At 42.0% G+C, this 25,119-nt stretch overlaps 1 protein-coding gene and 1 pseudogene across 1 annotated transcript; one reads left to right on the top strand and one right to left on the bottom strand.

Annotated features, from left to right (window-relative positions):
- Nucleotides 1-777: 777 nt before the first annotated feature.
- On the bottom strand, nucleotides 778-1,832 carry LOC148538615 (uncharacterized; annotated as a pseudogene).
- Nucleotides 1,833-6,471: 4,639 nt separating this feature from the next.
- LOC148538614 (olfactory receptor 6F1-like) lies at nucleotides 6,472-7,428 on the top strand. The gene has a single exon (XM_088453444.1). The coding sequence runs from the start codon at nucleotides 6,472-6,474 to the stop codon at nucleotides 7,426-7,428; it is 957 nt and encodes a 318-aa protein (XP_088309570.1).
- Nucleotides 7,429-25,119: the final 17,691 nt, after the last annotated feature.

The raw sequence follows: 25,119 nt of genomic DNA, 5'->3' as shown, positions 1-25,119 counted from the left end.
CAATAACATCCTGAAAAGTGACTTGAGACAATTTAGCTATAGGATGATGCTTGAAAAGTCGGATATGATGGTTATGAGGATTTAGAATACGCAGTGGTACGCGCCCATCCTGGATTTTCACTAACGATTTGGCCACCACTAAATCTTCTCGACCTTGGGTCTCATTTGGTTCAACCATAGCCTCGTAACTGGTCCCTTGGGGACCACAACGCGCTTTGGCCCAGATTACAGTTTCTGCATTGGACTGGAGAATTATGGGTTGACTGTCTGCCACTCGGACTTTCCCTATTTCTCCTTCTGAGTTGGCCAACTTCTGGTGACCTTGGATGACTTTAATAGTATGCTGCAGGACTTGGCGTTCTGTCGTTCTCTTCTGATAGAGTTCGGCCTTTAAGGCCATAATAAGCTCCTCAGGGCAGTTCTGAAGGACACTCATTCCAATTATGACGGCTACGGCATTGTCGTCTTCCACGTTGGTAATGATACACCCTTGTTTTGGTAGAATTGCCCTTCCCACTTGAATGTCTGTTTCCCAATACCCCTGGCAAGAGATGCCCAGGCCGTTACTGGCAATCAGCTGTAGCCACGTGGGTGGCGGAAGAAAAATAGGTTCATTTTTCCAATATTTCTGATAGGCTTTGGACTGTATGGTGGTAACTTGGGACCCAGTATCAAGCATAGCGGGCATTTCTATTCCATTCAAACGAACAGGGACAACTGGACAACGCCCCACATATTGTGGCCACCATTTCTCCGGAGTTGGATCTATTCGACTTGTTACCCCTGAGGACTGTTCTCCATCCTCGGGGCATTGGAGTTTAAAGAATCTGCTGGGGTACAATTCCGCTCAATGTGTCCACTGCGATTACATTTGCGGCAGATTGGACGTCCCATTGAATCGAATTGATCTGTTGGTCGTCGCCCGTTGGAGCGGGGTGGAGCCCACCAATCAGAAGTTACTCTTCTTCTTTCCCGGCGCCAGTTTTCTTCTCTAGGCTCCCCTGTATGCTTTGCGATTTTTTTAATCTCCTGACACATCTCAGTTAGTCCAGCCGCTAACTTCTCCACCTGACTTGTCAAAGTTTGTAACGGATCCACAGTGGTGGACTGAACGCTTTGGGCCAAGTTCCCTTTTATCGTAGTTAGACCCCCTACAGATGCATCTCGAGCTATTTCCTGAAAGCCTGGCATCTCAGGGGACATGACATCATCGCTCCTGGCAGATCCCACCATTTTAATAGAGGCTTCTTTGAAATCAAGAAAAGTGCTTTGTGGCATTTGCATTCGCAGCAGACGTAATTGTGCTCTAGTGCTCTCCCCTCGAGACCTCTCAACAAATTGATTGACTAAGGTTTCATCAATGTTTCGCACCTCGGTGGCATCCACAGCTTGGATTCGACGCAGCGCTTCTTGGAGGCTCAGTGCAAAACTGCGGAGGGACTCCCCAAACTGCTGCTTTCGGGCATAAAATTTCATTTTTAATTCTGACACAGTACGGATATCGAAGGTATCAGCTAACCTTTGTAGAATTTGGTCAATATTAAGCTTTTCTTCTCGTGGCCAGGAAGTAACTGCTCTCAATGCGGACCCTTTTAATTGTCCAATTAGTATTTCAACTTGCTGACGGTCTGTTAAAGGATATAATCGGAACATGCTCCTCATTTTATTTTTAAACTCCCTTAGAGAATTACCTTCCGACTCTACATCTTGTTCATCACCTGTATATGTTGGGAGCCACGGGGCCCGAAATAATATGGCATTGTTATAGGGTTTAATTGTGCCATTGCCGGACTTTGTTGGGATGAATCTCCTGCTGAACGTTCTTGTGACATCTTGTTTTAATTTCAGGTTTCGTATCCTGTTCTTGGGACGCCAATTATGTAACACCCCCCTAAAGTGATATCTGATACGGCAGTGTGTTAGGAATGTCTTACCACGATGCCAAATAAATTTAACTCTGGAACGATTGCTCTTCTGGAGATACCACAACAGGTTTAATGTCGTTTCAAAGAGTAACAAGGGAACAAATACAATACACAATACAGCGCGTATGACTCAATACATTACACAAATCACATATGCATTACAGTAGTGAACTACAGTAAAGGGACACTTGTCCAACGAATAGTTTATTATACTGGAACAAAGACTCCTTCGCAGTTGTCTATCTGCAAATTAAAAGGGTTAACCCCGTACTTCTAGTCGTTATCAGATTTCATGCAATAAATATATCATTACTTAAATACCACAACAGTAGTAACATGCAATACAATAACCTTTTACTATAGTACTGTCCCCAGATGGCCGGCCAACTAAGTTATTAACGATGGTGCACAATTGTTGCTCTAATGAGTCTACAAGCTCATGAGAAATGCAGATGGTTTGGGTTAGTTAATTGGTTAATCCCGTTACTATCTCTGCATTACTGTATTGACTCCCTTCCTAAGCCGGTTTGTTTAATGAGGCAGAGATTGCTTCCTGCGCTATACTGTCAAGAAAGTGTCTACTTATAATCCTGTTCTGGGCTGTGAACACTGTTGCTAATCAGTTTACAATCCTCTGTTCTCTGTGTACAGGTTAAAAGGTCAAGGTTGCATGGAGACGAACATGGGTGGGCTTGGGAGTATCTTTGCAGAATAACAAGGGATGATGATTTGACTGCACTTCGCTAAAGCTGCGCTGGTACTGGCTTGCAGAGCTTAATAAGGGTGTGATGAAAGCAGTATAATTAACTGAGGTAAGTATTGCTGAGGGAACTTGAGAGCAATCCCTAAAGTCTGCGGAGCCTGTAATCTGACTGAATAAGGCAGCTGATGTTATGATGTTTTTACTGTGACTATAGCTCCTTCCATATCACTGCACTATATAGGGACCTTTTATGTCTTTGTTTTCCACTCCTAAGGGCTTTTTGTAAAGTACAGCAAGTCCCTAGGGGAGCTGTCACTCACCATCGCTCCTCCACCCTCTCTCCGATAGATCCGCCTCACAGATCCTCTATCTCCGCCTCCGGACTTAGCAGGGAAGCTAGGGAGGGCTGCCTTGAATACCCCTGTCCGCCTCCGGCTCTGCCTCTGGCTCCGCCTTGAGCTCCGCCTTGACGGGTTGCCGACACCTGCTCTCGGAGAGTGGTGAGACGCTCCGGAACTCTCTCCGCGCTCACCACCGGGTCCTGGAGCTGCGCTGCCCGCGTCCGGCCGCCGATCTCCTCCCGACAGACCGTGTCACCTCCTCACGACGGCGTTACCTCAGGACAGACCCTCAGTCAGGTGGGCAGCGCTTTTTATATCTCCCATCCGGGGCTCCAACATGCGCCGGCTCTTCTCCCGCCGGAGTCGCGCGCCACAGCCCATAGTTCTCATAGCAGCCGGCCAGCCTTGCTCTAACATACAGGGCACCCCTGTACAGTTCAGTGGGGGAGTCCTGCCTCGTGCCCCCTCTCATAACGGCCACAGTGTGAGTCAAAAGGGAATAGACCACTCCTTCAGGGCAATAGGGCACTGTACTTTCATAATAAATAAAGCAGGGTAATTCCAGACAAAGTATTGCATTCAACATAAACATTGTGAAACACCAACAAGGCATCAGTAATACATCATGACCATCACTTTTCACAAAAACTGGGTCATTTTAACCTCAGAGATTCTATAAAGCGGTACTCTCACAGTTTGGGGGTACCACATATGTGCCTACCTATAAATTTACTGAGTGGTCCTGGAAGATACCCCTTACCAAGGTGGTATAGTAGCACTCTTCATTCATTACTCTGTTTGGGCTATTTAAGTTTACTGTTATTCCTTTCAGATTAAAGATTGCCTATGCAACCTACTAGAGGTTGGTGGGTCACTTCTTGGTGGTGTGTCATTACTTTGCCTTGGCCTAACTATATGACATAGCCTTCTTTAGAAATATATGTTAAGAGAATTTGGGGCATGTTGCTAAAGTACTTCCACATATTTGTGAGTCAGAGTTGACAGTCCGCCTTGAAAAGTGCCAGGTGGGGATGGCAGAGGTGCTATATCTGGGGTATCTGGTTGGATGTAGCAAAATTTGTCCAGAGCCAAACAAAGTTTAGGTTACTCTGAAGTAAACCCTCCAACCAGTAACAAGACTACACATTGCTTGGGAGACCCAATTACTGTCATAAGTTTATGCCCCAGAATATCTACCTTGCCAGACTTCTGAGCAAATTGGGCTTCACTGAGTTGCAGGCAGACGGTGCAAACCACTATCCTAGCCACCTCAGACTTCCAATGATGGCTTATTGTACAGACTGGTACCTTAGATTGTGGGCTTGAAGTAGGAGTACTTACAGTATGCCTTGCTATTGTATGATGGTCCACTCATACCTGTACAAGCAAGAGTTCTCAGTGATGACCGACCATGATCTACAAAAATGACTATACAGGGCCAAATTAGATAATGGATTGTTTTGCAGCTTGGCTTGAATCAACTTTGGCTTCTGTTACACTAAGGGTTGGGATCATGGGAATGCAGATGGGCTCTTGTGGCAAGACTGGATTTAAGAAAGGGGAGGAATGGTGCCAGAGTAGGTTGCCTAGCTATTGTTAATAAAGGTTATCCCAACCTGGTATCTCCTCTTGCCCAGCACTGTAGATGAAGTTGATTTTACATGTATTCACTGTATTGGCATTGCAGTTTTTTTTTAAAGTTTGATAAAGCTCTTATATATCATCAGAAAGGTGTTTCAGATACCTCTAGATTTTCCATCAAATCAGATAGCTATGATCACCTTGGCTTATGGCACTCATGACATTTAAACATAACATCACAAACACAAGAAAAAGCATTTGCGCTGCTTTGAATTATCCCACTTTCATGTATGGCCTTTTATGGTTAATGCTTTGTCAATAAATGTAACCAAAAATGTTGTGCTGTTGTATAGTGTAAATTATTTTGTATGTTTATGAGGGAAATGTACTAAGCCTTGGAGAGAGATAAACTGGACAGAGATAAAGCACCAACCCATCAGTTCCTAACTGTCACTTTACAAGCTGTGCTTGAAAAATGACATTTAGGAGCTGATTTGTTGGTGCTTTATCTCCGTCCACTTTATCTCTTTCCAAGTCTTAGTACATAGACCCTTATTTCTCTCCACTTTATGTCTCTACAAGGCTTAGTACATCTACTTATTTTTAATATATTGCTGCTGTTTAGGGATTTGTGTACATTCCCAAGACATTGATAAAATAGGAAATTAATCAGCCTCATTTGTTTCCTCTCAGTGGATAAGGATATACTGTACAAATTAAGCAAGTATTTATACCTAAGTAAACAATATATATGAGTACATTTCAACTCATGTACAGAACATGCACTGTGAATATGCTACAGTAGAACAATTCTGCACAAATGAGCATACATAAATACCTAATGGAGACCACAAATTCAAATTCACATTTTGTGTTCTTTCTGAAACTACTACAAAAAATGTAATTCCCAGAATTTTCATGATGTGATAACTGACTTCTTCAACGCTGCCTAAAATTAATATTTACATACGTGTAAATCGTATCTTTTATTAAATGATGTAGTCAAAACTATTTGTGAGGATAAACTTCTGGATAATGTAACTTACACTATTTTATGTCATTAGCTTACTTACTATGTGGCTTTTAGAATATGATACAAGTTTTCAGAATATTCATCCTTTTCTGTGTGTTTTAGGACACTGCAGGACAAAATAAGATTTTCTGGTCAGCTCGTGATGTGTTATAGAGGCAGCGTCACTTAAGAAATGAGAGTAAGGGGGGGAAATTACCATATTATGAGATATTACATTCTGTAAATTCTAAATGTCATATATTTTGGGATTACTGTGTACTATGGCATCAGATAAAAACTCTCAGTTACAGACAAACTATCAAATGGATTATTTATATGTTTATAAACACACAAAAGATTGTCGTGAATTGTAAAAAAAGTGAAAAAATAATTCTTAAAATATGTAGAAGAAGGCTCTAAAATTACTCAAAGTATTCTGGAAGGCTACAGCTCTCTGTGCTCTTTCACAGGGAATTTGAAGCATATGCTATTTTCTATGTTCTGCTAATTGTTATAGAATGTTCTGCTGATGAATATACTATGAATATAGAAAGTATTTTATTTCCAATCTTTTCATTGCTGTTTATAAAAAGGTCTTGCTGGAGAGGAGGTCCTTATAAGTGTATCACATACTGCACTGTACATTCATATTGCTAGAACGTATAGCAAATGACAGGATATATTTGTGCTTTATTTGTGCTTTATTTTAAGAATATTAAATACATTTTAACTTTGTGAACTGGTTATTCCAATGTTTTGAAGGAAATAAACTCAAAACATACAGTATAATAATAGTAAGAGGAAAAAATAATAGCTTAATAAGCAGTAACTAAAATAACTGCTAATATAGTAAAAAAAATATTGAGTTAGAAAAATGAACTTCCTTGACTTAAAAATTATGTCTTAACAATGAAGCAGAAGAATGAAACAGCTCCTACAGAATTTATTCTTTTGGGATTTCCAGATTTAGATAAATCAAGATTTTACATTTTTGTTCTTATATTTATTGTTTATATTGCCACCATCACAGCAAATGTTTTCATTATTATGCTCATTAATGGAGAGAGACGTCTTCACAAGCCCATGTACTTCTTCATTGGTGGGCTCTCATTCCTGGAGATCTGGTATCCTTCAGCCACTGTTCCCAGACTGCTCCGAGCTCTTCTGACGAAAGAAATATCTATTTCTACTGTTGGTTGTATGATTCAGTTTTATTTCCACTTTTTATTTGGCACTATAGAGAATTTTTACCTAGCTATTATGGCCTATGATCGATATCTGGCTATCTGTAACCCTCTTAGATATTTACTTATCATGAGCCCTGAAGTTTGCCTTAAACTGCTATTAGGGTCCTGGATGTTTGGTTTTATTATAATTGTTATCCCTACTTTACAGATGTCCAGCCTTACATTTTGTGCTCTTGAGATTGATCACTATTACTGTGACTTTGCACCACTTATAAAGTTGTCCTGCACTGACACAACGAGCATCGAGAAGCAGTTTTTTGCTGTAGCTTGTGTTGTAATATTGGGCTGTTTTCTGATTATTATTGTATCTTATATTTGTATTATAAGAACCACAGCTAAGTTTCCCTCCTCGGTGGGTAGACACAAGGCTTTTTCTACATGTGCATCTCACCTGATTGTTGTTCTTCTTTTTTATAGTACCTCAATCTTCATGTTTGTACGGCCAACAGCAGGTGACTTCTTACCCTTAAATAAAATACTGTCTGTTATTCCATCAATAATGACTCCTCTTCTGAATCCCATTATATACACCCTACGGAACCAGGAGGTAAAAGAAGGCACAAAAAAATTAGCTCAAAGAATAAGTAGAAGCAGAATGAGGGGCACCTTCATTGGTTAATGTTGACTATAAAATAATTTTAATAAAACATGGTGACTGTATAAAGTTTACCATAAAACTGTGACTTATTAATTAATGTAATGTAAAGCAGAAAATAGAGATGTTCGCTGACCCCCGTGTTCTGGCTCTGGATTCATCTTCATGTTTGGTTTTGTAAAACCACCCTCACGTGTTTTGGTTTTCGATCTGCATTTTTTTTTAAATTGATAAAAACAGCTAAAATAATCTAATATGGGCCAGTTTATGTTCCTACAGTATTATTAACCTCAATAAAAATTAATTTCCAGTAATTTCCAATAAATTTGGACCACCTCACAGTTCACAATATTGTTCACCAATATTGACCAAAGGTTGACTACGCAATAGAGCAGCGGCAAAAACTATAGCACATTTATGAAACATTGCCACACAGCAGTGGCAGGCAGGATGGCAGTTTAATAAACTATATGACCCAAAAGAAACCAAGCATGTTTTCATTAATCAAGAACTAGATCAGAGGCCCAAGGACAGTATCGGGAAATGGAGGTAGAGTATGTATGTAGTGGAAGGCTGATAAAGCAAGGAAGGATTGATTAGTTAGTTAATTTAAATGTTTGATTGACTTAGAAAATTTATGAGTGAGGAGGGGGTAGTATGGCCAGCAGGTCTGCCTCCTAATATTGGATAGTGTAAGATAGGCTTATTTGAAGTTTCCTGCTTTGCAGTGCAACTATTAATTTTCTTGACTTCTTGTTTTAACCCTTGTCAGGTATCCTTGGCTATTAAAACTGTATTCTTTTCTGGTAAAACATGTGTTGCAAATTAGTAATGTATTAGAGCAATAACTAATGAAAATGTTTGTCTATGCAAAAAAGAATGTCCCTAATGCCCCCCAAAAATACAGCTCATAATGAAAAGAAAAGTGGTGCAAGATGGAATTTTAGAGCAATTGGGCGCTACTGTGGATACCATAGCTTTGTATGCAGATGATATGCTTCTGTTCTTGGCTGATGCTGACGAATCCCTGAGCAATTTGCTGAGCACGGTAGAAACATTTTGACTGTACTCTGGTCTTTTGATTACTTGGAGCAAATCCACTATTTTGTCTCTTAAGGTCTCCACTGGGTCTGCTTGGGCTCCAGCACACTCTCTGCAAACTAGACTATCACCAATGGCCCCAAACAGCCCATAATTAAAAGAATAGCGGTGCGATATGGATTTGTCCTAGGGCCCTACCAACCACCCTTATGTTGTGTATTAAAACGGACATGCACAATTTAACAAACTAAGCACTTTGGCTACAAGGACTGCCACTTTTGTGGCTGAAGTGCTTAGGTTGTTTGGGTCCTCACAAAATATGCTACCAATGGGCTTAAGGCAGCTAACAGTGTTGTTAATCCTTTTTACACTGGGAAGATGTCATTATCATCCCTGCTGAATAACTTTTGTGGGATAGAGGTGCAGAATGATGCTTTAAAACTGTTTAAATCCTCTCCCTCCTATTACTAAACACAGTACATGTGCCAAGACTGTGGTAATTAACATTTTTGCGGCTAAAGCTAAGGACTGATTGTCTAAAAACTGCATGATAATTCTCATACTGCCACTAACCTCTAAACATATGCTGTGATCAGCTCAAATTTATATCAAAGTGCTTATTTTAGTCAGTGGCTCTTTAAAGAAATCTGGAGGAAAAGATCCAAGTTACAGATTGCAATTATTTATATGATTGTTTGGAACTTTCACTTTTTCGGCTGCTATTAAGTTTCAATTGGATGATCAAGTTGGGAATCCCTGTTTTTCGCCGAGCGCAGGGATCCATTAGCGCCCGAACAATGTTCGGGGCTACAGCCCTTAGACTCTCCTAATGGATTTGTGATGTTTCTGAAAACAGTTTGTTCAGCCTTAGTGGGGATATTTTTCTGCACTGATTTGCCTGTTTTACATTTGACACCTCTTCTAGAATCTGAGAGGGTATTGCATCATTTAGTAAGGTTACAGAAAAAGATGCCTGACTGACAGCAGTTCTCAAACCACCACGTGCAAATAAAGCCAAGGCCTGAGCCTTTCCTTGCCACTGCATGTGGTGTATGGCATGTTGGCAATTTTATGTTTTTCAGCAGTAAACTTTCCCATTATTATTAGAGGTAATCTTTTTCTTAAACATTGTGAAATATTGTTTTGGTTTCAGGTGCTCTGTCTCTTGAGCACCGGCTTTAGTAGATGTTGAAGTATTAGTATCATCATGACTGACAGCAGCTGCAGCTCTAGTACTGAGTTTCTGCTCCTTCTCTTCTATCGACTGATGGTGATCCATATTGTCTAACAGTGCTGATATTAAACGTGGAATGACACCTACTGAACATTATTTTTTAACTGCTTGGCCCTGAACACACACAAGTTTTAGAAAAATAAAAAGGTTTTTTTTTAACAAATGACAACTTCACATTGCAACTCACAGTGCTCATATTATTGGTGACATGGCACCTACTAAATTTTATTTTTAACACAGTGCCACTGCGAGGCTCTGAACACACACAAGTTTAAGAGAAAAAAAAAAGAGAAAAGAGAAGTATAATGGCGCTGAGTGGGACATGTATTATATAAATATTGAGTGGGAGAAGTTCATAGGAATCCGTTTCTGGAAAACCATTAACAATTTAATACATGTATATATGAATACATAAACCCTAAAACATAATAAACATAAAAAATGTAGTTAAAAAATGTATATTCACATATAAAAACCAGTACCAAAAATGTGGGAATAATTGTCTAAATATTGAGAATTATTGTTACTGTAATTCTTTACATATGAATATATAGCAGAAGTCCACAGTATAAAAGGAGAATCTTAAATTCTCTTAATGGAAATTGCCATGTGCTTGGTAGATGTTTATGCTGATTGGCTGAAACAGTTATGCAGTATATACCCACTAGTAGGAAGGTGTACAGGTAGCTTAGTACTTCCCATTTGTTTCTCAGCATTAGCTTCAATGCTCTGACCATTTATATATATGATGTGTTCTTTAGGTCAACTGAGGGTAATTATACTCAGGGGCGTCAGAATGATTTTATATGTTGGGAGCAACATAAAATCATTCTGGCGTTGCCCCCCCCCCCTCCCACTTACCAAAGCGGTGGCCACAGATTGGCAGGGGCTTTGCTTTCTAGTACTAGGCTGTACAGCCGCTGCACCACATGGAGAAGGAAGTGTAATATGAGATGTGTTAACTTAAAGACCGTATATTACACCTCCTCCTCCTCCATGCGGTACAGGGGCTGTGCAGCCTATTACTATAAAGCACAGCTCCTCACCATCCGCGGCCGCCACTCCTATAAAATGTTTAGGGGTCCGAGCTGCCCCCCCACTGTTCTGCCGCCTGTGATTATGCTCTATGCATCACTTAGTCCAGCTAGACATTATACAATTTGTTCTATTGCACATAAGTAAATTGGCATAGCTCTAATGGGTGTGGGGTGTGCAATACACTGAGCCCCTGGTTCGATTGGGGCCCACCCCGCACACCCTTCACCTATATAATTATCTCCCTCTCCAGCACAAATCAGCAGGTAAATAGCGCAGTGGGCATTTTTCCAGAGTAGAAAAGTGCAGTAGAAAAATCACCGGGAAGATGGCATGGGCCCCATGTTCCCAGAAACCAGCGCTTGTGCAGCAGACTCTAGCATATGCCTCTGAGGAAAGTTATGCCTCTGAGGAAACGGCCCTGTTGATTGGCTGAGAAACGCGTCAGGTGTTCCCTACCAGGAAGTGCAACATTGAGCCAGGAGACAGGAGATTGGGCATTCATTGAATACGAGTACACGTTGACTCACAGTGATAGCTCAGTGGAAAGCAGACAAGCGGACTTCTGGACTAGTGAGACAGAAGACGTCGTCTGCGTCATCACGCTTCGACCGGCTGACTCTGAGGGACCGAGAGCGAGGACGGCCGGACACCCGCAGTGTAGCCATGTCCATCTAGGCGGCCACGGATCCTATAATAGCCCTGCTGGTGAACGGATCCCTATGTGCGAAGGCACTCATTTGTGAGCGGCTGTTTCTGACTCTGGCGCTGTCCGTAATTTCCAACATCACCCTTAGAGGGACAGCAGCAAGGTACCCCAATTGAGGGATTTCATTGGTGAAGTATATATTAGCTGAGCGGGACGCCGGTATCAGCTGATTAAGACACATTTTTTGCCTCAATAGTATAATTGTTTTAAGCACCTAGGAGTCTGTGGATTGATCCCATGCATCAATAGAGGTGTCTTAATACTATATTCTGAGACTATTCTGAGGTCACCACTTTCCGCTGTCTGCTACTCTGAACTGCTATATGTTACTAATATCATCTAATCCATACTAACCCACTGCCGGGGTCTGTTATCATATTCACTGATTACTAACACTTGTGCCAATTATGGAAATTTGCCCATGATCTTTACCTGTCTTACTTTGCGACCATAACAATTTTCCACTGGAAGCATGCTATATATCTCCATATTAACAATTTTTTAATTGTATTGCTGCTTGGTCCTATTTAAACATTTATCTGTGTGCACACTAGATTCTTTATTGTAGACTCCATTGAGCTCAATGTCTATCCTGTTGGAGATTTTGTTGTTGTTGTTGCCTTCAAATCATTGTATTTATTAATCGAATTTATGTATCTGTTTTAACTATTTCTATTAAACATATAATTGTATTATTGCCGCAGCGCTTCCCTTTTTCTTTGTTTATTTCTCTAGCATAAAGCCAGCATCTGCTGCCTTGCCAGAGAGGAGGGAGCCCACACGGAGACTGCACACCAGCCTTCTTCTCTCTGCCCATGCATGTGTACTTTATATGTAATTACATAAAATTTTAATAGACCTCAGTAATCTGACATGTGCCATTCCCGCTTCAATATCATGCAAAAGAGTGTGTGTATCAGTATGAGGTAAGTGTAACAGAGAGGCTGTGTTTACCAGTATGAGGTAAGTGTAACAGAGAGGCTGTGTGTACCAGTATGAGGTAAGTGTAACAGAGAGGCTGTGAGTACCAGTATGTGGTAAGTGTAACAGAGAGGCTGTGTTTACCAGTATGAGGTAAGTGTAACAGAGAGGCTGTGAGTACCAGTATGTGGCAGGTCTAAATACTTCACAAGGTCATCAGAACTGAGAGGCTGCAAATACCAGTATGTGGTAGGAGAGGGCAGCCAGAATGGCACAGAGGGAAGCGTGCAGGCAGCGTGATGCGGCATAGATGGGTGGTGTGTGGCCCCCGCTATACAATGCCGATATTACTGGCAGTGTAAAACAGTGGTGTGGCTATAATGACACGCGTCATCAGACACCCAGGCCACTGTCCCATGTGGGTGGCGCATACGTTTTCTGAGGATATCTGCAAATTTACAGTATCCCCTGAGATATCTGCTCCAATCCCCTGTTTTTGCTCACAAAAGAATCCCCCATAAGGTTCTATGGGGACTGCATATTTGACAAATTTACCAAGCTCTAGAACGTGATGCATTCCGGAGGTTGGATCCGATAGCTAATGCCATTTCACACACTGTCCCCCACAGTAAAAATATAAACACATTGGCCCCCACAAGAAAAAATCACACACATTGACCCCACAGGGAAAAAAAACACACATATTGGTCCCAAAAGGAAAAAAACACACACATTGCCCACCATTGGAGAAAAACACCCACATTGTCCACCACAGGAAAAAATATAAAACACATTGGCCCTCACAGAAAAAAAAATGAAACACATTGATTATTGCCAGAGCACATCCACAGAAGACTTAACTGACCTGTCCGAGGAACTCCCAGTCCTACAAGCGTGAGTAGCACCGGCGGCACTCAGCAGTGGCTGCAGCCTCAGTCACTGCAGATAGAGTGACAGATCACTGTGCAGATGGGACTGCCAAGTGGCATGTGGCTGTGTGACCTATTTGTCAAGCCCCTGCATTCGATAGGTCATGGCCCGGGCTGCGTCTGAACCACCCTGAAAAGCCCAGTGCTGCCTGGGCCAGAAGTTAGAACTAGACGGACACTGGAGCAATGGAGGGGGAGCCCCTTCAGGGCTGGCGCCTCCATTGTCTCTGGTAGTTACATCCCTGCAAGTATGGTATGTGGTAGGTGTAAATACTGTACATATTAGTCAGTACTGAGAGGCAGCGAGTACCAGTATGTATGTGGTAGGTGTAAATACTGTACATATTAGTCAGTACTGAGAGGCAGCGAGTACCAGTATGTATGTGGTAGGTGTAAATACTGTACATATTAGTCAGTACTGAGAGGCGGCGAGTACCAGTATGTATGTGGTAGGTGTAAATACTGTACATATTAGTCAGTACTGAGAGGCGGCGAGTACCAGTATGTATGTGGTAGGTGTAAATACTGTACATATTAGTCAGTACTGAGAGGCAGCGATATTATTTAGTACTAAGCATGTTATGCTGTAGGTGGAGGTACTGCACATGTGTCCTGGACTTTGCACTGAGGGTGGAGTTGCAGCAACAGGTACAACTAATGTGACTTTCCTGGAAGCATGATACACTTATGTACATACATTTTTGTATTAATGTTTGCCTATCTCTTTAGGCATAAAGGGTAGCAGGTCCAAGATATGCTGAAATCTAGATAGGAACACATTTTGGTATGCATGTGCAGTGTGTAAATGCCTATATTTATGACCCATATATGTGCATCCAACTCTTAATGAAGCATTCAGCTTATTTCAAGCATGTGCTGACAAGATGTACACACATGATAACTATCAGCATTACTCGTCCCAATTTCTGCAGACAAACACAATTTGTGGACTTGGAAGTGGATGGGGCTTGCAGGGAAAGTCTGGGACTTTATTAGAAAATAGGTGAGCTTGGTTAGAAAGTGGACATGATCAGGTGATTGAGGCAGGGTTTTGTAAACTTGGGGACTGATTCAGCATGGATCGCTATTGCAATCGCATCTGCGAAAATATGTTAATGAATGCAATCACAAAGCCGTTGCGCCACCAGCATAGAGACGCCCACCACCGCTATCTCACATCCGTAATACCTTGCAGTCCTGTGTATACATTGGGAACATCGAGTAACTTCAGCCCCTCATGCACATTTACAGCAGGTCTGACCTGACGCAGTAACTGCAAGTCTTGTTGCACGCGGGGAGTACTCAGACTACGTGTGCCGTCTCAGTGGCTAATTTATGCACGCCCATGCAACGGCGTCCAAATGGACAGACGCCTGCATTTCTCTGACCACACCCCCATCACCACCCCCAAATGCTCACAGCCTGTCACTCACTCTGCGATGGGTTTTATTCAGCTTGAGTGATAGCGAAGCAATCACAATGCTAACTCACGCATGCGCACTGCGCTGCATACGCATGTGCAGTATACACCATCGATCGATCTGTGTATGGTGTTGCAGTTGCGATCCATACTGAATCAGGCCCTTGGTTTGGATATGCATGGGACTGGGGTTTGTGCTATCCAGGTTTAGTCAGCTACACATATGGGGCAGAATGACATATGAAACTCACACCGAGGTTACAGATTATGGGGCATATTCAATTAGATGCGAAAAGTCAGCTAAGTTTCGCGTCATCTTGGCTCCGTCCCCTGCTTCACAATGCCTTTTTTCGGCATTGTGAAGAGGGGCGGGGCCACAATGATGCAAATGTGTCCCCAAAATGGCATCATAGCCCCCCCCAGGCAGAACGCAGGCATTCAGCTCCCTCCCGGAAGGAGGGAGCTGAATGTCGGCAAGTATGATATAAGCATATTAGAGAATGTAGATTGGAGTCTACAAACAGAAATGGTGTTACATCTAATCTGACCGTATCTCCATTATCTACAGTCAGGTGCATAAATATTGGGACATTGACAGAATTTTCATATTTTGGCCTCTGTTCACCACCACAATGGCTTTGAAATAAAACAAACAAGATGTGCTTTAACTGTGTCACACAAATGCGGCCCATGCAGACCAGCACATAAGCGTATATACGCCTTTTAGGTGACATTACTTTGCACCTACAATACAGCTGATGTGATCATACAGTGATGATAAGGACATGTAGTAAAGTAGGCACATATGCAGCCAATGTACATGAGTAACTATCCTGGGATGGTAACCTCAGTAATTTATGCCCCTGTCTCTTACTTTTCACTCTGGGGTAAATTTACTAAAGTGACAGTTTTTAGAAGTGGAGATGTTGCCCATAGCAACCAATCAGGTTCTGGAGGAGGCCTGAACCAATATTCTTCCTATTCAGAGAGTAGAGAAGGCCCAGGCATCCACCTCTTACTAGTCCTGTGGTGGCCACTAAGGGACTGGACTAGAACTGGGGACTGAAGCTATTTTACAAACTCGCCCAATGGTATAATTGATAAACTTTACCTCTGTGTTCCAGTTGCATATAAGAAGGAGCTGGCTCACATTCCGCTTTTTGGGACTGTCCTGTTAAAACCGATCTGACCAGTCTTTTGCAGGTTTGTGGGTCCCAATGGAGAGACAGGTAGAAAAAGTAACGTCACTTCATAGTCTTGCCAGTTACTTTAGGACCTGCCACTTCATTTTAGACCTTTATTCCTAACTAGCAACCCGCCCCGGCTTCGCATGGGAACAATTTTGAATTTACGGCAATTGTCTTTTTTTAACCGAGGTCTTATAAGATTGATTTGTAGACAACATTAGTCGTATTTCCTCCTGACGACAACACAAAAAGATTAAGGTTTGACGTGACATACATAAGGGCCACGTACAGTTGTCCATGAGAATAACAGTCTCCACTTAGGTCAACTCCAGCCATGTTATGTGTCTTTCCCCGCGCTTCATTTATTGTCATGCCAAAGCAGACTCTTACCGAGAATTAGACTCGTTTGAAATAAAATAATTATTTATGGGAATTGTAAAAAGGGAAAAACTAAAATTTTGTATCAATAAACAGGGCTCACTTACATTTTTCTGGAGAAACAGGATAATACATATCAATCTCTTAATGGTATAAAATAAAGTCCATCATTGTGATATATTTATAATGGTTTAGACAGTTTAAGCCATGAAGGCACTGGGACATCTGATTTGTCATTGACTTGCTTCACTAAAAGCATCACTGCTCCCTTTTGTCATACATTAATGTGTCATACACATAAACCTTCCTCGTCAAATGCTCTATAGAGTAGTGAAAACTACATTAAAATCCGTGCAGTGGTTCTCGAGATTAGTCAGAACAAACAGACAGACGCCTACCAGGGACCATTTTTTCACTGACTCGCTTCACTAAAATCGTCACTGCTCCTTTTGTCATACATAGCAGATGGTAGCAGATGGGGACGCGATCGGGCACCATGTAATAAGGCCCCTCCTTCTAGCAGCAAAATGCCGCGATTTGTGGGTCAATCGCGAGGGAGCAGGGCCAAAATGACATATATAATGGAATTGTGTCATATTGACTCCTCCCCATTGACCTGCGAATCGCTGCATTTTGCCATGAGGGGGCGGGGCTTAATAAATATGGTTCCCACTCTCTTCTCTGTCAGGGGGGTTTCTGGGTACTCCCCCTGCCTGCGCTACTGTTTATATTGATATGGAATAGATGTTAACAAGACACATGCAAATAGCAGCTGGGGGCGGCCACTACAGGGATTTGGGGTGAGGGGGACCGTGCAGTACTAGGACTACACACTTTAGCCCTCAACCCCCCCTTCCCACTCCTGCTCTGTTATTTTGAGAATCCTAGGAGATCGGCCCATGCGGAGAAAAATCTCGTTTTACCTTTCACTGTGTATGCACCAATCCCAGCTATAAAACCATTGACACTGCGGAGGAGCTCTGGAATCATATACACACACAAAGATACATTGTATTTTGGAATTTATATAATTACAGAATGACATCCAAATGTTATATTATTCTATAAATAGCCTTTTTGGCCCATAAAGGAAAACTTCATAGCTTTTCCCATTCATTTTAATGTGCTCATTCATGTTTATCAGTGTTTAAAGTATAATTGAAATTAATGGGATCAATCTTTCCAATGCTTGTAAATATATATAATTGTAACTCACTTCTTTCAAACTAATCTTGAGTGTATGAAACCGATGACAATATTTTTGCTGGTGGATTAGCTAAATTGATCTTTTATAAAGCCACTTGAGAAGTTGGTTACTTTGTGATATTTTCATCATGTTGGAAAAATACTGATTTATAGGTCGATTTCCCTTTTATAGATTCAGTGATTAGGAAATTAACCTGCAAACCAATGACAAAAAGTGATTTTTTTTTCACTATTTCTGCAATTTGACACTTAGTACAAAAAAAACCCTTAATGATTAGTCCCCACACCACATTTGTCCCAACCCTTCAACTGACTGTATGCATTAGATTGTAATTATGCCTTTAGCAGAGGCAGATGATGATGATGATGATAATGGCTGCTGGTGATTACATGCAGAGCTGCCCCAGCCAATCAGTCTGCCTGGGCATTGTGACATCATACATTCTACGTGCATGATGTACTGACCAACTGCCATAGAATCCTCACTTCTCAATACGAGTTGCTGGAGAGTGGAGGTAAGTTTTATTTGCGGCTCAAATCCTGTCCTTTATTATTTTCTGTTGTCTCCAAATCATATCCTCATTTAGGTCTAAAATATTTCTGTTTTCTATTCCTGAAGACATTATCTGTGCTCCACCTGTCCCTTTTATTATTCTTTAATAAAATTAGCAAAACCATAGATTAATCAGTTGACTGTTCCATTACATTTGTCAGATAGCTTAAATAAGAAAATCCTTAAAGGATGGCTTGCTGGAGAAAGTAGTATGGAAAGTGTTTTACTATCTTGCTTTTCCATATCAACAGATTATTATGCTATTATATATTATGTTATACAAAACTAACCATGTCACTGGTTTATGTGTGAATATTACAGTGATTGGAAATTATTACTGGAATTTCCATTTGTGAATGGGAAACAGTAATGTATATAAAAGTCATATTTCTGCTACATCCAAGTCCTACTTTTAAATATCCCATTTATATTTAAAAGATCAGTAATACATTATTATAAATTAATACACCTAGCCTTTCTTGGAAAATCCAGATTTAATTAATTTACTGAATGTAGGGAACATCTCTATATCTGGATTATTACATTTTGGTGGGTAATATGTGTTACATATGGTAAAACCTAGAGCATTATAAAAATAAATAGTAATGTAAAGGAAGGGTCTTTACTATAAGTACTAAAAGTAACAATTTGCCCTTATCTGTCTGTGTACTACAGGATATTTCAGGGCCTGATTTGCGGCTAATTACAGATTCACAATTATTGTGAATGTTACTTATTCTGTGTGTTGCACTCTTATTATCTGTACTGTGATACAGTATGTCTGCACCGATTATTTGCAGTGATTGCTTCCTATGAAAAAAGTGCTGGTACTCACCTAAATGCACAAGTAGGTGGAAGATGTATAGTCTCCCACGTTCTGGATAAGTGCAGGTCATTACTGTATTAATTTCTGAAATGATGTCCCTGATTGCATCCTGTGTCATCAACTAGATGTGAGAATTAAATATTAGGTAAAAAAGGTGTGGCTACAGCGTACCGCTAAGTGCCACCACACAAAGCACTGATTGTGTATAGATTTATTGTTACTCAGCATGTATAATGCAACGAACAAACACACACACTATATATATATATATATATTATATATAATGACTGTATGTTATATGTCATGTGACTTTCTGTATGTGATAACATTCTCTATTTTCTGTTTTTAGAAAAATGTCAGAGGTGATGCCAAAAATTGTGGTAAGTTATTAAACAAGGTAAACTATGGGAAAAGTGAAATTAAATAAACTTGATTATTTCATTGCATTTATTCTCTACTTACTCATTTGTTCATTATATTTTATAGGACGATATTCCCGCTGTGGAAGGTATGTTTTCAGACCTATGCTGCTGTTACAGTAGTTTATGCCGCTAAAATTACTACATCAGGTTTGTTATTTTGCGCAAATGTTTTTAAAGACAAATTCTAAACTCTTAATTTTGTTTTTCAGAAGTCTGGGAGGAAATAAGGTAATTATATTATTGTATTTCTAAACCACATTAGTATTAGCACATTCCTTACTACACAAGATTTTATTTTTGGCAAAATATTGTTCTACTCTAATGAGAATAACATGGCTACCTCACAGTGCTGGGCCATAAATTGATTAAAATCTGGTAAGTATCTGTGTGGAGTTTGTATGATCTCCTTGTGTTCCTGTGGGACTTCTCCTGGTTCTGTTTCCTCCCAAAGTCCAAAAAACAAACTGAAAGTTTAATTAGCTTTGAACCAAATTTCTGTGGTAGCGAATTTAGGGGACAATTAAACTAGTGTGCTGGAATGGCACATTGTGATCAGCAACATTGCAGGTCCATTCCTGCACCACATACATGTGTGTTAGAAAATTAGCAGTGTTGAGCTACAGTAATGTTCAAAAACGTGCGCAGCCAATCATTGTGGGATGTTCACTGGCACATCGCCACTAAGGGCGGGATGTACTAACCTTGTGTTGTACATCCCGCCAGTCATCGCAAAATTACTAATCGCATATGTACTAACACATGCGATTAGTATCGCAAAGGACAGCTCTTGCGATAAAAGCTGCCCTTTGCGAAGCTGCCGACGCCGGGTGAGGGGGTCTCCGAGGGTCTCCGCTCCGTCTGAGCCCGGGAGCTTCCTGCTGGTGACCTCTGCAGGAAGTCTTGGGCTTCTCCTTCTCCTCCCTGTACCCGAATAAAGAATAGGAGGAGAAGGAGGCGGTGGACCCAGGAGGAGCACGGGTCGGCACTCAGGAGGCTGAGGTAAGTGGAGTGGCCGGCAGGGACAGCGATGAAGCAGCGATGAGCGGATGCGGTAAGAAGCCCATAGGCTTCTATAGGGTAACACTAGAAAAACCTCCCGTTACCCTCCGCACCGAAAATAGGGCGGCCGGGGATTAGTACATATGAAAATGCGGTAGAAACCCAGATTTACCGCATTTTTCCTTTACTACATCCCAGCCTAAGTGAATTGCCCCCTTACACAGGGGGGGACTACTGCTACTGGGGGCACTACAAGGGGGTGCTACTACTACTGGGGGCACTTCAAGGGGGGGACTACTACTAGGGGCACTACAATGGGAGGGGACTACTACTAGGGATGCTGCATAGGGGGGAGGGGACTACTACTAGGGGCACTACATAGGGGGAGGGGACTACCACTGGGGGCACTGCATCGAGGGACCACTGCTGGGGGCTCTATATAAAGGGAAATACTGGGGGTACTGCATAGGGGGGAGACTACAACTGGAGCCACTATTTAAGGGGCATTGCATAAGGGTTACCACTATTGGGGGCACTGCATGGGGGGTGGACTGCTACTGGGGGCACTATATAAGGGGCACTGCATAGGGGGTACCACTATTGGGGGCACTATATAAGGGGCTTACTACTGGGGGCACAAGGGGCACTGCACAGTGGGGACCACTACTGGGGGCACTATATAAGGGGCTTACTACTGGGGGCACAAGGGGCACTGCATAGGGGGGGATCACTACTGGGGGCACTACTGGAGGCCAGCATAAGGGTGTTCTCTCCTGTGGCACACGGGGGCACTGCATATGGGCACTACGACAGGTGGCTGCCCCTAATCTTTATTTTTACCTTACATTAATTCCATATGGACCCGCCTCCTCCCTTAAACATTTGAGGGGGGGGGCGCCGTAGCACGCACGTTCTTCGGGCACCCTGGCTACACGCTACTCCTCTGCCAGGGCCGCCTTCATGCATTTGCCCCCCAGGCTAAAAGTTGCCAGCCAGCCCCTGGGTGGATGTATGTAAAGAAACATTCTATGTAATATGTTGTACATGTAAATGTAGATTACTAATAATAATAATAATAATAATAATTACCAACCATTAATTCAGAAATAGCTCTTTGCAGCCAATTAAGATGCAATAAACCTACATGTCTTACATTGTGATCATCGTATAATCAATTCCCAGCAATAAAAATGTACTTTAAAAGGTAGCAATAAATAATGAAAACCTGCCAGCTGCAGCGAGTTGTCCTCCCGTTGCCCTTGTTATTGGTCCTAACCAGTCTGTGGTGTTATAGGAGCCTATTTATCATTAAATATTTGCAGCATATTCCCCCAAAACACCTTTTTTCGGGGGATATCTGCAAATATGAAATATCCCCCACATGTACTATGGAGGGATTGCAGCAGATATCTCCAATAGTTACTGCAGTCCATCCATTTCTGACAGCAGCTGTAACACCTATAGGTTTCTATGGGGCTGCAAAGCTGTCAGACTTGCCAAACTCCGGAATGCGTGCTTGGGCCCTGCAGCTATCGGCATCTGAAGATAGTGTTAGCCACTGTAGTTTATGGGCTGCAAATTTACCGGGAGAGGGTTCCTCCAGCACCCTCCCGGGTAATGGCCACCGCACGTCTGTGGTCTGTACATCACACATGTGCAGTAGTCCCGTTAGAGGAGTGAAGAGACCCCTTAAGCGGGCCACTTCTCTCTGAGCACATCGCAGGGACGTGCTACTTTCGGACGATATTATTGCATACTGCAATGTGATAATGGTTGCTAATGTTGCGCCCAGGTCGCATTGAGCATGCTATCAGTTATAAATGGGCCCCATAGTAATATTTGTATTTATGCTCTGTATTGTTATTGCTCTGTTACTCAGTCATTTGCTTACACTGGTATATGGTGCCGCAAACACTTTATACTGTAGAAAAAGGAAAGTTAGTATCGATGTTATTTAGCTATACTGCAGATATAATATGTTTACATTCTCACAATCTTTGTTTTTATTAATTTTTTTACTATGTATGTAATAGATTGGATGAAGAACCTGACACGTCAGTGGTCGAGTATGTATTTCAGTGTAAAGTGCTGTATTATGGAATAAGATCTTGTACACAGTCAGGGCTGGTGCTAGGGTGTTCGGCGTTCCCCTGCAAACTACAAATTTGCACCCTCCTACAAATATGTCCTCTTGACATGTCTCTTTACAGTGTTTCATATATACCCCTTATTCACAGTACACCACACAGTAGTACTCCTTATTCACATTATGCCACACAGTAGTACCCCTTATTCACATTAGGCCACACTTATGCCACTCAGTAGAGCCCCTTATCAGGGTCGTAGCTAGGGTAGTGCAGCCGGCCTGTCAAATTTCTGTTTATTATCATTCTCACCTGTAGCGTCCTCATATTTCATCCCCAGCATCTCCTGGCCTCCCCTATCTCTTTCCTGGCAATTCCCCATGAGGCCATGGCCCTTTTTGGGTGCATTATGTCCCTTTGAATAATGAGGGGGGGTGCCAATGTTCTTTCTGGCACAGGGCACCAAAAAGTCTAGTTACGGCTCTGCCCCTTATATGCATTACACCACTCGGTAGAGCCTCTTATACACATTATGCCACACTTACACCACTCAGTAGAGCCCCTTATTCACATTATGCCACACAGTAGTACCCCTTATTTACATTAAGCCACACAGTAGTACCCCTTATACACATTACGCCACACAGTAGCACCCCTTATTCACATTACGCCACACAGTAGTACCCCTTATTCACGTTATGCCACATAGTAGAGCCCTTTATTTCCATTACACCACACAGCAGGGCTCTTATACACATTATGCCACACAGTAGAGTCCCTTTATACACATTATGCCACACACTACAGCCTCTTATTTACTTATGCCACACTGTAATACCCCTTATAAACATTATGCCACATAGAGCCCCTTATTCACATTTTGCCACACAGTAGTACCCCTTGTACACCACACAGTATAGCCCCTCATACACATTATGCCACACAGTAAGGCACCCCATTTACATATCTGTTACTATAGAGTGGACTGGGCCTTATGCTCAGTCACTCACCAGGGGCACTATGTAGGTGCAGGATCTTTGTCTGCAAATAGCCGCCTGTGTCAGAGCAACTGGGTCTTTAGATGCAACTGCTGACAGTGACACACCTATGGCATGCCCGTGTCTGCTAGCAACCCCTCCTGTTACCATCCAGAAACACCCACTGACATTGCATGTACCTATGTGCAATTGTGATTTGCATATTTGTGCAATAACTCATGTGCAGACTGAAAACATCGTCATATGTGTTTTGTTTGCAGAAAGCCAAGGAGAGGTGTCGTTAGATGGCTGCGTGGCCGCAGAGCCAGGTGAGTGGTATATTACTCAAACACCCAGCTACAATCGTGTAACAGCAGTTCAAAACTATATGGTAATAGCAGTAAGCAAATATGAAGACAGAGAAAAAGAAAGAAGACTCATTTGTGGGGCCCTCTAAGAAAACAGAAAATATCTGTAATAGGAAATATCTACAATGTTACCTTTATTATTTTATAATTAAAAGTAGGATGTATTAAATTAAAAGCTAATTTTCTATTTTTTTAAGAGGGCCCCACAAATGAGTCTTCTTTTCCTTTCACTTCTTCATATTTGTAAATTCCCACTGACTCCAGTGGCTCGTCCACCGTACATTATTTATGTGTCTATATATGTGTAATGCCTTGGGTGTATAGTGTTAGTTTTTTCTATTTCTTGCACAAATTTGGGAACTACAGTGATCAACCAACTAATATCTGAACAGAATATTGCTCATCTGCGGGATGTCTCCACCTAAGACACAGCTTTGTTGTCAGATTCAGGGGCCTATTCATCATAACTAACATTTCCCTGGAGGTAATTAGGTTTAGAACTCGCATGGAGTTCTACCTAATTACTGGAGGAATTCATCATTCCTCCTCTCCATAACTATCTATTCCGAAAAGCTGTCATTTTTGAGATATTTCAGGAAATAGATAATTTTCCCTGCTTCTCCTACCTTACCGCAGCTGTAATCAGTGCTGCGCATGTGCTGTTACATCCGTAAACGCAGCGCATGTGCAGCACTGCCTAAAGCTGCGGTAATTCTTTGTGCCCCCCCTCCCCCTCCGCTCACCTTCCCCCGTCCCCGACTTACCGCCTCCGGCTCCTTCTGCTGTTCTGACACTGTGTTCTGCAGGCAGAACACAAAGTTTTTTTTTTCTAAACCTTACTGTGTTCTGCCTGGAGAACACGTGTCAGAGCAGCCACCAGAGCCAGAGGAGCAACCAGGGAGCACCGGAGGGAGCAGAGGAGGACCTGCCCACGCTGACACAGGTAAGTGTTACCTACTATACGCCGCCTCACAGTGGCGGATAGTAACTCCATCAAATTCCGAAAATACATAATTTTCGGAATTTGATGAATAGCATAATTTCCATATCCCCATACCAATGTACTAATGTAAGGGGAGTGTGGAAATTGACGCAGGCGGACTTAACCAGGAGATATCAGTGATATCTCCTGTGTTAAGTCTCTTCATGAATACTAAAATAACGGTAATTAAGGAAAATGTCCTTAAAAATTTTATTTTAGTGTTGATGAATAGGCCCCTCAGTCTGGGATCTAATACACATGAATCCAGCATCTGACTTTAGGGAACAAGGAGATGTAGAGGACAAGTCAAGTCCTAGGTGTCCAGTACAGAAATATCCAGCAGGGTTTGTTTGGGGAGCAGACAGAAGCTGGAGTCCAGAGAGGAAACTCGAGGTCAGAATCCAAATCAGCAGCAGTAATTATGTTAGAGTGATGGTGCGTACA

This window comes from Taudactylus pleione, unplaced genomic scaffold (genome assembly GCF_031769625.1).
Source record: "Taudactylus pleione unplaced genomic scaffold, aTauple2 ptg000039l, whole genome shotgun sequence".
NCBI classification, from domain to species: domain Eukaryota; kingdom Metazoa; phylum Chordata; class Amphibia; order Anura; family Myobatrachidae; genus Taudactylus; species Taudactylus pleione.
Note: the sequence above shows the minus strand (reverse complement) of the source record. Positions and strands in the feature narration are given on the sequence as shown.

Bases quoted from the DNA above. Each gene is read 5' to 3' on its own strand.
- LOC148538614 (XM_088453444.1), top strand. From the start codon at position 6,472: ATGAAGCAGAAGAATGAAACAGCTCCTACAGAATTTATTCTTTTGGGA.